Raw genomic sequence first — 16,413 nt, 5'->3', positions numbered from 1 at the left:
AATCCCACTTTAATATAATTTTGACTGAGATGTTGAAAACTATCTAGCAGGAGCACCATCAAGTGAATTTAATGCAAGATTCATTAATGGGAGAGATATTAAATGTATAAATAGATGCAGCCAGGGCTTCAAACTGTGAGCGGATATGACAAATTAACGAGCCGACAGAGAGATCATGTTTTACGTCAGGTACTCAGGTACGTCAGGTACTCAGAGTTGAGTCATCAATTTCAATACTGTGACTAGTAGTAACAGGAATCAAACATGACTTGATAATGTAAGTATTTATTCACTCGCAAGTAGTGATTTCTTTTTTTTTTTTTTTTTTATCCCCGATTTTTTACCCATTTCATTTTTTACCCACCCAGTGCTCATACCTAAGTAACAGTCCTGGGCATTGCTCCCCTCTGCCAACCCAGGGAGGGCCCTACACTGAGCTCAGGTCTCCTTCTTAACCTGAGGAGTGACGGACCGCTTCTTTTCACCAGACAGGGTGGGGCTTCTCTGGCCGGACGTAGCGCGTGGAAGGATCACGTTATTCCGGCCAGATCCTCCCCATCTGGCGTCCCGGTTGGCCAGAGGGGGCAGTGTAGAGCCCCGGACTGCTGCATGTTTTTGTGAGGGTAGCTCACATTAGCTACCCAAGGGAACACGGGGAGAACATGCAAACTCCACACAGAAAGGCCCTTTCGCCAACCCCACCCAGGGTGTGGTGCTGAAGTCATGGGGGAACTAACACGCACTTCAGCGCCCACAGCGTCACCGGCGGGAATCGAACCCAGGACCTTCTTGCTGTGAGACGGCTGCACTACCTGCTGCACCACCGTGCCCCGGCAAGTAGTGATTTCTGATGCATCAATCCGCGTCAGAAAATTTCATTGTGATGTAGTTCTGTATTATCAACTGTGTGCAAGTGTGCCCAAATTGTTGAACAGGCAAAGATTTGGCTTTACCCGCCCCCGAATCTGCAAAGAAGTGCTGAACTAACAGAAATGTGTCCCTAATGATGTAGGGCATTAGGTACCAGAATATTAGATGAGCAGTTGAAGCAAATGACCAGTTTATATCTAGAAATGTCTTCTTTTTTTGCCGCCTACTGGAATGATTGGCTCCACATAACTTAATAATTATATGGGATTTACTTTTACTAGAATTAATGCCAAGTTATTTTGGGAAGTTACCCCGCATAACGAAAACCTTTTCATAGTATGGATGAATGTTAACATGGGAATCTGAAGAGAATATTCAAGCTGTAAGACCACACTGGGTGCAAAGACCGAGGTTAAAGAACATGCTGTACTGACTTTAATGGAAAGGTGATTATTTGAGAGCCCCACTTCTAAACAGCCGTAGACTAAAATAAAGCCAGCACAAAGTTATGACCTACCTGACTAAAGGAACTCCTTGTGGAAATATGATTAAAAAAAGAGCGTGGCTGGGACATACAGTACAGCATAAAAAAAAGATACCGGCTTAGATGAGTGATGAATTCACCATCTACTTGATTAAATATACTTTACCAATTGCTCAGTGACGTAAATTGCCAATCATATAGCAGCAAGTCAATGCACCCAGGCATGTAGTCATCGTTAAGATGACCTGCTGAAGTTCAAACTGAGTATTAGAATGGGAAAGAAAGGCGATTAAAGTAAGTTAGAATGTGTCACGGTTGTTGGTGCCAGACAGGCTGGTATGAGTAGTTTAAAAAAAGCACTCATTCACTGGGATTTTCACACACAGCTATGTGCTGCATAGACGATTTAAGAAACATTGCCAGGATTAATGAATCTGGATTTCTGCTGCAACATTTGGATGGCTGGGTTAAGGCTGGATTATGGTTCTGCAACAAATCGACGCCGAGCCTACGCCGCAGGTTGTGCCGCGTCGCGCACACCACGCCGCACACCACGCCGCACACCACGCCGTGCCTGGCACGCACCTCCCACACATTGTAACTACGCGTCAAGAGGTCGCAGACCCAACGCAGACCGAGAGGGCTGTGATTGGTTCACTTGGTAGCAACGCATTTCCGGTTCCGGTCCGTGAGGCAGTCGTGAACTTTCAGCGCTCTTTTCTTCGTGTATGCGTGATTTTTTTTGTTTTTGTTTTTTTGCACAATAGTTGTCCTCATCTCTTTGATTCACTGTGACCGGAAAAGTCGGATAAACCATTCAGGAAAAGGTAACAGCCTTTAGATTTTGGTGATAAAGACTTCATGGATCCATTTTTGCCCATTTAGTGTGTATGAAGAACTGGATACACCCCCTGTGACATAACCCTCAGACATTTTCTGGGGAGTGATTTTTTCTTATAGCCTACTGTGTTACATGTTGTAAGTGGGTGGAAGGAAGGGGCATGGGAAGCCATCATATGATGGTCAACGTTAGCTATTTTGGCTTGGCAGACTGGTTCTAACTACAATGCTACTTAATATCACTTTACATTAATTCCAATAACATTTTCCAAAATCGTCATCCTGACATAAGAAAGAAGTACTGCGAGAGCTGAAACAAGGATTGGCAGAGCTCCATGGGGACCGGTCAGTTGTCCTGCTGCTAGCAGGGCTTAGACATACTGTAGACGGCCAAGCCTGCTGACATCACAGCCTGAATGACTACGGGTCGCAGCAGACTTCCGCTGGCAGGGTCTTGAAATGATCTGCCCTGGCTTTTGGCTCCATCAGCCGACCCATGCCAGCGGAGCGGTGGAAGTGCTGGCAAAGATCTGCAACAAGACCTCCTGTTTCAATTGTTTGGTGGTGACATCATAAATGGCCGCTGCGTTTACCCGATGCTCAGTTAGGACAAGCTGCCTGCTCCTAGATAAGGTTTGTTCCGGGACCTTTACAGGTCAACCCACAGCCAGTCATGGTGGTCTGCTATTAATATTAACAGTTCCTTAGGATTTAGTAGCAACTAATATGTTGTCTTAGTTAGAAAAATCTTAATGTACACTTGGTTAGGAGAAGAAACAAGAAAAAAAGACAACCATCCATCGTTATTATAAATATGAGCAACACACACTTGCAAAAAGAGGGTGGTTCTATATCACAGTGTAAAACAAATGCATGACTCTACAACAAGCAGCATGCATGATAATAAAACATGCAGAGCGAAATGCAAATGAATGGTTATCAAAGCAGATCCGAGAAAATGCCATATGTGGTGTGTTTGCTCTCGATGGTCATAAAAAGAAAACGATTCTGCATCTTCCACAGTAAAAGGCATTAGAAGTGAAATCAGAGTTGCTGTGGAATAAAAGCAGGATAGAAATTATGTGTGTTTGTGTGTAAAAGCTGAGACAAGTATGTCTCCCCTCTGATCGAAGCAGATATGTGCTAATCCCCTATCATGTACAAAGGCAAATACAAATGCAAACCCATAAACCAAAAACAAAAGTTGAAAAATACAACTGATTCAAAAGAAGAAAAAAAAACCTTCATAAATGTGCAGCAAGGAACAATTTTGGTCTTGAAAAGCAATTTAAAAGGCATGTTTGTGTCAAACGTGTGAGTTTTCCTTTGCCGTAGCGTTACCTGCCATGTTTGGCTCCTAAGAAACTAGACGTGAGATTACAGGAGTTAAGTCTGACATGGGACCTGTTAAGCTTCAAGTCTCAGTAGAAAGATATTTCATTTTGTCCTGGTATTCACAATTCCAATCATCCAATGTTTTTGTTCCCCCCCAGGTCTATCACTATCACAACTGCCATGTGACAAGAGATCCTCGGCAAGATGGACAGGTTCCACTGTATTGGTTTTAAAATCGCTGGTTGCAATTTTTTCTTAAAGGGAGTAGAAGGAAACAGGAGCCATGAGGTTGCAGTCTTAACATCTGCAGCCCAAAAAGTGCCAGCCATTTTTAGATAGACATTCCCAAAGCAGTCACTCTTAACAATGGTACTTCTAATTAAAGTGATGGACTAAACTGAGTGTCTGTTTTTGAGGCAGCTGTAGCCCCTTTCACACAGCCAGTTCGAGGCGGGAACGTTGCGCCTTTAAGCCGCCTCGCTGTTCTGTGTGAAAGTCACGGAGGCGGAATGGGGGGGCCAAGTGGCCCCACCAATAAGCCGGCAGCGGAGGTAGTCACAGAGCCGTCACAGAGACGAAACGGGGTCTGTGTGAATGACACAGCCGGCATGCCGCTGACATGACGGTCGGACTGACGCTGTCGTCACGCCTCTGATTGCGGAACGCCGGCATGCTGTGTGAATTTACAGACGGGAGCGGCGTTATGCCGGCGTTGTATGGTTCTGTGTGAACCAACAAAGGCGGCGTATTGGCAGGACTTCTTTACACCAATATTGCGGAATCTCTGTGTGAAAGGGGCTTGTGACTCACAGGCATCATAAACACAAACCCATGTTAAACTTGTGCTTGCTGATCCTGACATGTTCAAAGTTTGCATGGATAATGTAACGTTAGAGAGAAAAAGACATGCAAAACACTAATCATCCCCCTAATTAGCCAACTAAACAATTACACAGTTCAAGATGACAGCTTTTTAATGAGGGAGACACTAATCACATTGACCCCCAATCTGTCGACTTTCCTAGTGATTAAAAATGCTCAACTAATCAGACTGGAAGCATCACACTTTTGTGATAGGTTTTGCAGATGTAAACTCTGTATGACAATTTTTTTTTAATATAAATGCTCACAACATGAATTTATTATCAAGTTTTATCTTTATATGTTTGCTTATCCCCACATTTGACATTATAAGCGGTGGTGTGTGATTAGTGAGCTGGAAGACATTCATTTGTGTTTTCTAGAAAGATTTCTGCTCTACTTTAGGATTAATGCTTAAAATATTGCTGTTTTTCTCTTTTTTTTTTGTAGTCTTGAGAATAAATGCTCTACTGCAGGCACTGCAATAGTAAACAGCAAAGAAAAGATTAAGAAATGTGTATTTTATTGCCTGAATCAATATTTCTAAATGGTATTTTAGATGGGACATTGCATTGCAGATTCTTTAATAGCAGCTTAGCTCGAATCTGACCGGTTTAAAAGTTTCCCTGCCGTGAAACAAGACTGCAAGCACAGTCATGGTCATGCAGGGACTTCCAATCAAACAACAGCAACAGAACATATGCCACGGGAAACTGGAAAATGTTGATGCTTTTTACAAAACAATGACTTTATTCTGAATTTTAACATCTAAATATGTTAATTCCCGAACCCTTATTTTTCTAATCTTAAAAAGTATGATGGCTGCGTGTAGCAGAGGACTCTAATGTTAGACAGCCTGTTGAGATCTTAAAGGATAAGATTTACAAGGCACAACCGTGGAAAAGCAGAAAACAAAATTCCCCAAGAGAAACTAAATGTCAGACAACCTGACTGTGAAGTACAAAAATGATCGTGCAGAGAAGTAATGAACCCAAGGAGTGTAATGGCTTCAAACAGGTGTGGAAGAGTGGAAACAGAAGAGTGGGGTACTCAGCAGAATACAGAACAAGAGTGAGTCGGGAAAAACAGGAAGTAGAGTTGAGAGAAAAGAGAGCGAGAACAAGCTGGATTTCAGAGAATAACAAACTGAAGGTGATCCAGACAAATAAAGTCAAACGAGGTCCCGGAGAAGGGAATCATATAGAACTGGACTCTTTGAGTTCAGTCCTCGAGGGCCACAGTGCTGCTTGTTGTAGACACTTCCCATGTCTGGTAATGTTAAACTAAACGCTTGCTACCCATACCACGTAGTGCTGAGCTGCATCCTGCATTACCTTTAAACTGGTAAAACTTCATTTCCATTTGATGGAGTACTGCAGGAGTAGAATCAGGGAAGTCAAATACTGATGGAATAGAATAAAAAAAGGAAATACAAAATGAGTGGTGTCCTGTTTCCTGGACTTGGGTGACTATTCCTCTTCACCTGTCCAACCTACACGGTCCAAATTGGGTATTTATATGTGGGCTCTGTGTAGGGCTGTTCGATTAATCGATTTTAAATCGTAATCGCGATTATGTATTTAGTGTAGGAGGGGCCGTTGTAACATGCCACCGGGCATCCCTCAAGCCAGATGCCGTAGACCGGCTCGTGTTCCTTGCAAAAAACTTGCAAATGTGAATAGCAAATGTAATGACTGACATTACACACCTCTACCTCCTTCATGGGTTGCATTATTATTTAGCATGCAAAGACCCAGTTTAGTTTAATTAGAAAATGTCTTGTTTTATTTAATTGGAAATATAACTTACTGTATGTTTGCAAGTGCTGATTTGCTGATTTTCTTTTTCAGACATAAAACTTTATATTTTATTATATTTTTTAAAACTTTTTTTCAACTTATTTTACAGAGTTTTGCACTTTATTCATTCATTTTTGGTTTAATAATAGCAAAGTTTGCACTTAAAGCCCAATGGGGCAAATGTTCAATAAAAAAACAGCATATTTGAAATCATTTCTTTGCCTTTTGTCAATTCACAAAATAATCGTAATCGAAAATCGGATTTTGAGAGAAAAAAAATCGAGATTTTATTTTTGGGCAAAATCGAACAGCCCTAGCTCTGTGTAATCCTGTTGTTGTTATTATTGTTGACAGAGTCAGTGCATCAGTTACTGCCACAAAAGAACAACTGACAGTCTGCAGCTGTAAAGCAGCTTCCCGTGTGATGTGTTTTTTTTTTAAAGGAGGACAAGGTACCTCAGTTTAAACGTCCAATGTTGTCTGTTTTGTATAAGACGAATTATTACATCCTGTCTGTATTTGCATTTGGCGGCATATCTACTTTTTCGTGATTGTAGTAACAGGTAAGCGAGCTGAACCAGTCGTCTACACAGAATGAATGTCATCCCATCGTGACAGGGGCCTGTGTGGGTATGTAAAACTACAAGGCCGGTGACAGGTGATACCGAGCAAATGGCCAATCCAATCAGGAAATGTACGCTACTTCGTGTTATCCATCCCTGCAGCTCATCTTTGCTCTTTTTTTTTTCTTTTAAGCCCAAGCTGTGAGGAATAACAACAACTGAGGGAAACTGTCCTCTTCCATTCTCAGTCTCTCTTGTTACGGCTGAATTTCTTTGAATATTTTTCCTTATTCATTCCTTCTTTCCATTCTTCCCACCAATGTCTCTCCCTCTCTCGGCCTCTCTCCGTGTCCCTCCATCTCGTATGCAGTTTATCATAATCATATCACCTTGGTATAATGGAGCACACTTAAAGCATATTATGTGTCACACATATAAATACACACATGAGCACACTCACGCGCAGGAATGAGATCCACTTAAGCCTGATTACATGTCTGACGGTGCTACTAACATGGGAGATTATCCGTCAGAGTGTATGCTCGGGCAGAGGGCAGGAATTGCAGATGACAAACATGCACACACGTCTTAAGTCATACACAGAGAGAAACACCAAAACATTTCTCGAAAAGCACTCATGTATGAACAAGTGTGTGACGGATAAAAAAGGAGCATATTGTAGAAAAATAGGAAAACATCCCAATAGCCCACAAAAGGGAGCGAGTGTAAATTGTGTGTAAATGGCATTACAAAAAGGATCCCTCTTTGCTTCCTTTTTCTCCATTTTTAAGAAGTATCGCCACATAAATGTACAGTGCTGTGAAAAAGTATTTGCCCCCTTCCAGATTTCCTCTGCTTTTGCTTCGTCTTCTTTTTTTTCTTTTAATCACACTTACATGTTTTAAATCATCAATCAAATTTTACAATCACACGAAGATGAACTGACTAAATAGAAAATGCAGTTTTTAAGTGATGATTTCATTTATTAAGGGGGAAAAGCCGTCCAAGCCAACCTGGCACCATTGTGAAAAGGTAATTGCCTGTCCTTGTTAAATTATGAAGCAACTGTGATCAAGCACATCTCTGGAAAGCTGAGTTCAATTTCACTAGCTGAACTCTGGCCTGATTACTGCTAGACTTGTACAATCAGGAAATCACTTGACTAGAAACTGCCTGACAGCATAAAGTAGTCTAAAAGATCTTCAAAGAGTAACACATCATGTCTTGATGAAAAGAAATTCAAGAACAGATGGAATATTGACATCTCTCAGTCTGGAAGGGGTTACAAAGCTATTTGTAAGGCTTTGGGATTCCAGCAAAGAGCAGTGAGAGTCATTATCCACAGACAGAGAAAACATGGAAAAGTGGTGAAAAGTGGCCTTCCTGCCAAAATTACTGCAAGAGCGTATCAAGCACTCATCCTGTAGATCGCAAAAGAACAACATCTAAACCACTGCACGCCTCAGTTGACTCAGTTAATATCAGTGTTTGTGCTTCAACAATAATGAAAAGAACGAGCAAAAATGGGAGACTTCGAAGAAGAAAACCACTGTGGGGCAAAAACTGAACACAAAGGCCCGTCTCACATGTACCACATAACGGTGGTGCAGTGGGTTAAGCAAGCGGCTCATATACTGAGGCTACAGTCCTGCAGTGGTCGCAGGTTTGAATCCCGGCCTGTGCACCTTTGCTGCTTGTCATCCCCATTCTCTCTCTCTACCCCCTTCCTGTCTGCAACTTCAATAAAGGGCCACTAGAGCCCAAAAAGGAATCTTAAAAAAAAAAGAAACTATTCTGTGGACAGATGAGACAAAAGTGGAACTTATTAGAATGTGTGCATCCCATTACATTGGGTTATAAAACTAACATCTCAAAAAAGAAAATGTATACCGATCAAACGTGGTGGCCATAGTGTGGCGGTTTGTGTGACAGGTCCTGGACAACTTGCCACAAACGATAGAACTGTTAATTTTACTCTCTACCAGAAAAACCCTGAAGGAAAATGTCCAGTCATCAGTTTGTGACTTTAAGGTCAAGTGCACTTGGGTTATAAAGCTGGACAATGATCCAAAGCTCACAAGCAAGTTAATCTCTGAATGGCTCACAAAAAAAGGAAAAGGTTTTGGAGTGGCCTAGTCAAATCCAATTAAGATGCTTTGGCATGACCATAAACACACCAGTCTGGCTCGAAAACACTCCAATGTGGCTGTATTAACACATTTCTGCAAAGAACATTCCTCCGCAGCGATGTGAAAGACTCATGGCCTGTTTTTCCAAACCATTGATTGCAGTTGTTGCCCCCAAGGGTGGTACAACCAGTTATTAGGTTTAGGAGGCAATTACTTTTTCACATTGGCCAGGTAGTTATAGGTAGCAAAAACAAAAGAAATTGTAAGCTGGCAAATCATATTTTGCAGCACTGTCCCTATACAAAGAGTAGGCATACACAAAATATTGTGTATGATTGACCTGTCTGCAGGTATGAAGGATCACCACCTTCAACTTTAACCATCTATGACTGAAGTCCTGGTCATCCCTGGCCATCATTCACTCAGCCTCGATATCGACATAAATATTGGCTCTACTGCTGTGGCTCCCACAAAGGTTACAAAGAACTGATGTTTGATGACCAGCTATCTTTCTCTGACCATGTTGCGTCCTAGTTGCGCCACTCCCCTCTCTCCCATCCAAAAAATAGGACTGTACGTGACTCAATATACAACCGAACTCCTGATACAGACCATGTTTAGATCCCGTCTCGATTACTGCAATGCCCTGCTAGTCGGCCTTCCAGCTTGTGCAATCAAACCACTAGAAAAGGTCAAGAATGCAGCCTTTAATCAACCCTGGTGTTTAATTAACCCAGATGGGCACATGTCACACCTCTGTCCATTGAGGTTCACTGGCTACCTGTGGCTGCTCCAATAAAAAAAGTCTCTGTCACTTGTGTACAAGATGATCTCAGGGTCCACACCTGCCTAGAGGAACTCGATCGTAAAGGCATTCACCCTTCCAGAGCACTGCGCTCTTCACAAGAAGGCCGATGGCCCTGGCCTCTCCTCACACAAGGCGATCTCAGTCGAAAGCCGAGTCTCCCATGTCGTTCCTCAATGAACAAGTAGCCTGCGGCCACAAGATCAGAGTCATCCGTCTCCAGAAGAGTTCAAGAAGGTGATGAAAATGTCCTTTTTCCAAGAACACTTTCTGTCGTGAACTGCGCTCCCTCTTTAACTTCCCGAGCTGCACTTGGATGTTGTCTCAGTGCACTTATTTAAATTCTGTCTTATCTGCACTTACTCTCTGATCTACTATGTTACTGTAGCTTAATTTTATTCCACTGTTGTAAGTCGATATGTCTGTTTGTGCGCTGTAGTGTTTTTTGTATATCTCAGCAGGTATTTGTCCCGAGATCACCTAAAGGATTACATTTCAAATTTTTGTTTTGTCTTTTAAGAGTATGCAGAATATATTAAAGCCAATTTTCGGTGTTAAAAGTCTCAGTCACAATAAAAGAAATATGCTTTCTTTATAATGCACAATGCCTTGAGTCTGCTCCCACTTCTCATTGTTATGAATGAATTGGCATCACCATTGGCAACAATAATCTCTCTGGCTGTTCCCTACCGCACTTCTATACAGCATCAACTTACAACTTACAACTACAAAGCATTCTTCTGTCATATCACGCGCTTGTCATTTCATTAACCTGTCCTCTTACTTCCCCTCACATCGTTTCCTTGCATCCTGGCTTGTCACAGTGTGGATGTGGGAGTGGAATGATAGATATGACCATGAAGGCGATGGAGTCGAAGCTGCCAAAGGAAATATCCTTGGTGCCGGGGTTTTAGTATTAAGCAGCATAGAATAGTGCGCCTCGTGTCGCGGTGCAGCAGTCATAAGTTATCTTAACTAAAAAGAAAACTCCTACTTCCCCCGGGTGCATTGAACTCATGGAGGGAGCCCGGCAGAGAGGAAGCTATTGTTCAGTCATGGGGGGAAAGAGGGGACACAAGAAATGAGGTCAACCCATATTATAGGTTAAAAAAAAAGCTTAGCTGTCATGTAAGGGAACAACAGTAGATCTAACAGTAAACGCAGTCACTCAAGGGGGCCAAAAATCTGTGGTAAATCTTTGAAGGCCATTTCATCTCACGCTTCACATCATGCACTTAGTGACTCTACCCTGTGTGCCGCTTCCTGTTGATTACTTTGAATGTGTACAATCAATGCTTGACTGACTCTCCTGTTAGCTTTGTCGCAGTTGTTGAGGTAAAATGAGCTACATATTAATATATTAGGTCCTAGATCCCAGCCTCAGATGAAGTAGATTCCTTATCAGTAATAATACATAGACCTACCTGTAAACACCTGGCTTTTTGGCAGGTGTTACAGTTGGATATTAGATTTATATATTTTAAAAATATATCCACTTTTTGGGAGTGAACATAGAGTAGTGGGTAGAGTCAGTTGACTTCTAACAGAGAGGTTGCTGGAATGATCCCGTGGATTATTAAATCCATGTAGCCCCAGCTCAGTTTATGAATTATAATCACTCCATGTCAACATCCCCACCAAGCCGGTCTCTAATGTTTGTTTATACGTTTTCCTGAGGGATTGGTCAATCACTCAATGAGATGTAAATTCATTTGCTCGATGGGTTCAAGATGCCACATTCAAAGAAAGATTTAAAGGGGACCTATTATGAAAAACACGTCGTCTCCCCTCACCCTGCCAGCACAGGGAAGATAAAATACCATGGAATTCTGCAGGGTCTGCTCCCCCCACCTGACTGAGTCTTCCAGTGTCACGTGACTTTTTTTGAGTCATTCTGAATCTGCGCCTAGGGTGACGTCACCCTAGGCGCTCATTTCCATAGGTCGGCCCCCGCTGCTGAAACCACGCCCACAACCAGCTCTCTACGCCAGCTGGAGCTCCAGCCATTGTTCAGCAGCGGTGGCTGTTTCCACAGCGAGGGACAGTTAAGATGAGGTTTTGCATCGACACTTACCCTTATAAAAGGATCAGTACCAACAGCATGGACCCGGCAACTGCACACGAGTCAGCGGTAAGAACGTTATTTTTTTATGTTATTTATATTTGTCTACAAGTATGATCTTTGCATGGGCTAAGTATTTAGCTTAGCTCGGAGCTCCGGGGCCGCTCACGGACCGGACCGGTGAGGAGCCCCGACGGGTACCGTAATATATTTTTCTTCATTTCATTTTTGTTCATTTCAGATCTTCCAAGCAAAAGGCTGATTTCTGGTTCCGCGTTACACCAACGCAGAGCCTACGGCGTAGGCTCCGTGGCGGGGCGCCTGGAGCGGAGAAGGAGACGGTGCTCCCGGGGAGCTGCTCCGCAGAGGCGGGCCCGAAAACCCGTCTCTGCCCGAAGACCAGGCGGTGGTTCCTCCGGGAGGAACCGCCGCCCGAGCGGCAGCCGACGCATCGGCTCCCGCTCGGGCAGCGGGCTCCGTCGTTTACTGTTGAAGGAGCGCGGCCAGAGAGCTGCGGGCTCTGCCCGTCGCAGCTGCAGTTCTCCCGGTCTGATTGATCAGGCTTGGATGAATGAAGAAACGCGGGTTGGGGATTTCGATGGGTTTGATTAATGCAATAACTTAAATAAAGCACAATCAAACTAAGTTTTGCTCCCGCTCTATTTTTAAATACCACACTTGTATGCTTGTGTGTGTGTGTGTGTGTGTGGTTGTTAGCCTTCCTGTGTGAAGACGAGGTGACTACGCAGAGCCTACGGCGTAGGGTACGCGTCGATTTAACGCAGAACCGTAAATCAGGCTTTAAGATCCGTGTAACTGAATGCCAGGCTTATGCTCCTCCCCTGCTACACGTCATTCAGGGAGCCAATCAGCACAGAGCCTCATTATCATACCCCCCCCTTCCCTAAGAATGAAGCACAGAAAAAGTGGTTAGAAGCGGTAAAACTATAGACATGGCTCACAGGCTGAATTTCTAATGTATGTAGAAAAAACTAGCTTTAGATTGTCTTTAAGACATTCAAGGCCTTTTTCAAATATACATTAAATGCCATAATATGTCCCCTTTAAGGTAATCTACATTTCTTCTGAAGAAAAACAACCAACCGTCCAAAAATAGCAGTTTTCAATTATATATATATATATATATATATATATATATATATATATATATATATATATATATATATATATATATATATATATATATATGCAACGTCTGCCGGGGATATATATTTTTCATTCAATTTGTCAAACAAAATGAGCATTATTAAGAGATGGCACATGCATTTTGCTTTCTTTTTCTTGCTTCCTAAAAATAATTCTGTCACCGTGACATGTATCATCTAAGTTGTTTCATTTGAAATAAGCTGCTATTACGTGTACATTACATCAAGAAAATAAAAAAAGAGTTTTTAGACTGCTCAGTGTGTTTAGAGTTTTAGAGCCCTCAATGTGAGCCTAAAACTGAGAAGTATCTCTAACCATCGTGAGCTGGAATGTTCAGTGGAAGAGAAATGAGGAGGGAGAGCTGGACGAAGGTTTGCCTGTTACTGTAGCTGCAGATCAGTAAATGTGAAATTCTTGCCACTCTTAAAAGGAAATTAATTTAGAAAAAACATTTCTTGGCAAACGGCTCATGAACATCGTGCCCTTGTCAAAATCCATGTACCATGGCTTCTTACAGCACACCTGACACCCATTAATGGTTACCACCCCTCCAGTCTCAACAACCTTGATCCTCGCTAATTTCCTACCTCATATTCCATTTCTCACTTTCCCCATTGTACAGTTCAACCCAGTCATCCTTTCCCTCTCCTGCTTTTCATTTTCAGTGTTTACTTTTCCCGTCGATCGGCGATGAATATTCATGAAGCTGTAATTTGCATTGCTGGCTCCTGAAACAGGCTGAGCATACAAAGGTGACAGCCATCAACCTCAGGAGACGGCAGAGTTGAGAGACAAGAGAGACTGAATGGGAATGAAAGGAATAAGCAGATATGATGGAAGAAGCCACCGGGGAAACTGAAATACACGATGAGGCCAAAAGAGAGTTGAATGGTATTGCAAAATGGAGATAGAAAAAAATTAATTAAACAAACTGTAAAAGCAGTTGTGGCCCTACCTTAATGTAAACTGTTCCGTATTTGAATTTTTCTTCATATAGACGCCAAATGCCACCGTCTTGCCAAGTCGAACTGGGCTGGGTGGCATCAGAACCTCCACATTTTCATCTAATTGCAATCTTTGGCCTTTGGCAGAAACAGGGCCTATGCTCATCTCCACAGAGCCAGCTTTCTGCATGTCCTGAAGACCTCCATCCTCCAAGGGGCTCCATTGTCCACCCAAGCCGAGGCCTCCGAGAGCTCCCATGCCGGAAGTGGGAGCTCTCCATGGGTCACTAACAGTGGAGGGACACTCGTGACCAGCCCCTTCCACCGGTATAATAGAGAAATACACATCCACGGATGGCAGAGCCACTTCCAGAGGTCTTTTTCTCACTTGTGGCGGCGTAAACCAAGCTGGGGGAAGCTCCAGACGGACAACACAGATGCCAGATGGTCCCATAAGACGGCAGCCTGCTGAGGGTGCTGCTTCACTCAAGTCACGGACAGCCAAGGCTCTAACACATGGGAGGATGGATGTAGGAATTGGGTCAGGCTCATCCCAGCGCCGTCCTATCAGGTAAAACAGTACCTAAAGACAAAATGTGCGTACATATTAAGAGGGGCTTCATAAGGCCGAGGAACGAAGACTGCAAATATTCTCTACTTTTTTCTTTTTAACTGATGGGTAGATGTCTGAACATAACAAAATAAGAAATAATCCATTGGTGAAATCAACAAATTTTCATTTTTGAAGCCAATGGACCTTTCCTCCTAGTTACAGTTACCACACTGCAAAAACTCAAAATCTTAACAAGAATATTTGTCTTATTTCTAGTTAAAATGTCTCATTTTTAGTAAAAAAAAAATCTCATTACACTTAAAACAAGACTCATCACTGGAAAAAACAACAATTTTAACCTGTTTCAAGTAGATTTTCACTTAAAATAAGTAGAAAAATCTGCCAGTGGAACAAGATTTTTTTGCTTGTAATGAGAAGATAAATCTTGTCCCACTGGCACATTTTTCTACTTATTTCAAGTGAAAATGTACTTGAAACAGGTGAAAATTGTCAAATAAGTTATTTTTCTGGTAATGACTCTTGTTTTAAGTGTAATGAGATTTTTTGACTAAAAATGAGACATTTTAACTAAAAATAAGACACACATTCCTGGTAAGATTTTGAGTTTTTGCAGTGAGTACATCCAACTACTGGGTGTAATTACACACTGTTGCTAACAGACACTTAGTTTTACATTTGATGTCTTTTATTGTCGGGCTAACACCTTTTTTCAAAACATTTTTAATTCATTTGTTTTATAAAGTAGCCATTTGGTTTTTGCTTTTTTGTTGTTTTAGTTTTTTGGGGGGGGCAGTAAAAGTTGCTGATGGCTTAAATACTTTTGCTGGCTGTCTCCAGTTGCAGAAAAATAAACTATAAAACACGGCTAAAATATTTACACAAGTAAACATTCACAAGTAAAGTATCAAACTGCCATTACCTGTATCCATGGCCTCGTTGACCCCACCTTAGGCACCACAATCTGACCTTTGACCTTCCAGTTCAACGTCACCTGGTTAGTGGAAAGCACCAGATGAGGGGCAGGGCCCTGAATGAGCTCCACTGGGATTGGCTGCTCGATGCTCAGATTTCCGTAGCTGCAATTGACGGTCGGCAGAGAGTGCGAGGCAGCGGCGCCTGGTTCTAGCTGCTGCAGAAAGAAAGGCTCGGTTCGCGATGACAGGCTGCCGTTACGCATGACCTCCTGATTGGCTTCTCGCAGGAAGAAGGCGGAGTCAGCACCACTTAGCTGACACTGGACAGGGAGGTAAGTAGGGAGAGAGGACGAGAAACGAGGCTGGGGGGAGTCCGGCCCGCTACCTGGACCACCTCCTGCTGCTGCTAATGAGCTGTCGGATGCTGAGGAGAGAGGGAGAGAGAAGAAGGGGGGGGGGGGGCAGTGAAAATGGGAAAAAAACTATTAATTTCACAATAATGGTGTAAAAAAATATGTAACGCTTGTCGAAAACTTGTAATGCTTGTATTGTTATTTCATTTCACTCTTCTACAAAGTGGCCAATCACATTATATCAACAGTGGTGTGAATCTGGGATTTGAAGTTCACTGACCTGTGAAAAGCATCTTTATTGTACTCACAAGTTGCTAAATAAATGCACACATCTTACTGCTTTTTTACATAAATGTACACATGCATTCCAATTCACCGACATAAACATGAACAATACTTCACAGTGTTTCTTAACACTTCCTCCACATGGGGAATAAAAACATTAGCTGACAATTGTGTATACAAGTCATTGACTCAGCATCACGGCTGGCATTCATGCAGCACTTTATTTTACACCCATTCAAAAAGCATTAGGCCAGCACGTGCAGCTGTTTCTTTCCATGTATTTACCAAACAGCTCACGAACACTTGGACAACCCTCAGTTATTAATTAAAAGTATCTCATCACCATAAATATTTAGGGCCCGAGCACTTACAGTGCGAAGGCCCTATTGTATCTGTAGGATTTTTTTTTTTTCCTCGTTTTTATTTTT

General features: G+C 42.5%; 1 protein-coding gene across 1 annotated transcript in view; it reads right to left on the bottom strand.

The window, feature by feature from the left end:
- si:dkey-215k6.1 (transmembrane protein 132C) overlaps nt 1–16,413 on the bottom strand; it is a 345,761-nt gene that overhangs the window by 215,965 nt on the left and 113,383 nt on the right. The window contains exons 2-3 of the mRNA XM_061729571.1: nt 15,353–15,771; nt 13,871–14,442 (exon numbers count right to left, since the gene is read on the bottom strand). Coding sequence (XP_061585555.1) covers nt 13,871–14,442; nt 15,353–15,771 — 991 coding nt within the window. The remainder of the gene's footprint in view (nt 1–13,870; nt 14,443–15,352; nt 15,772–16,413) is intronic.

This window comes from Cololabis saira, chromosome 9, assembly GCF_033807715.1.
Source record: "Cololabis saira isolate AMF1-May2022 chromosome 9, fColSai1.1, whole genome shotgun sequence".
Lineage (NCBI taxonomy): Eukaryota > Metazoa > Chordata > Actinopteri > Beloniformes > Belonidae > Cololabis > Cololabis saira.
Note: the sequence above shows the minus strand (reverse complement) of the source record. Positions and strands in the feature narration are given on the sequence as shown.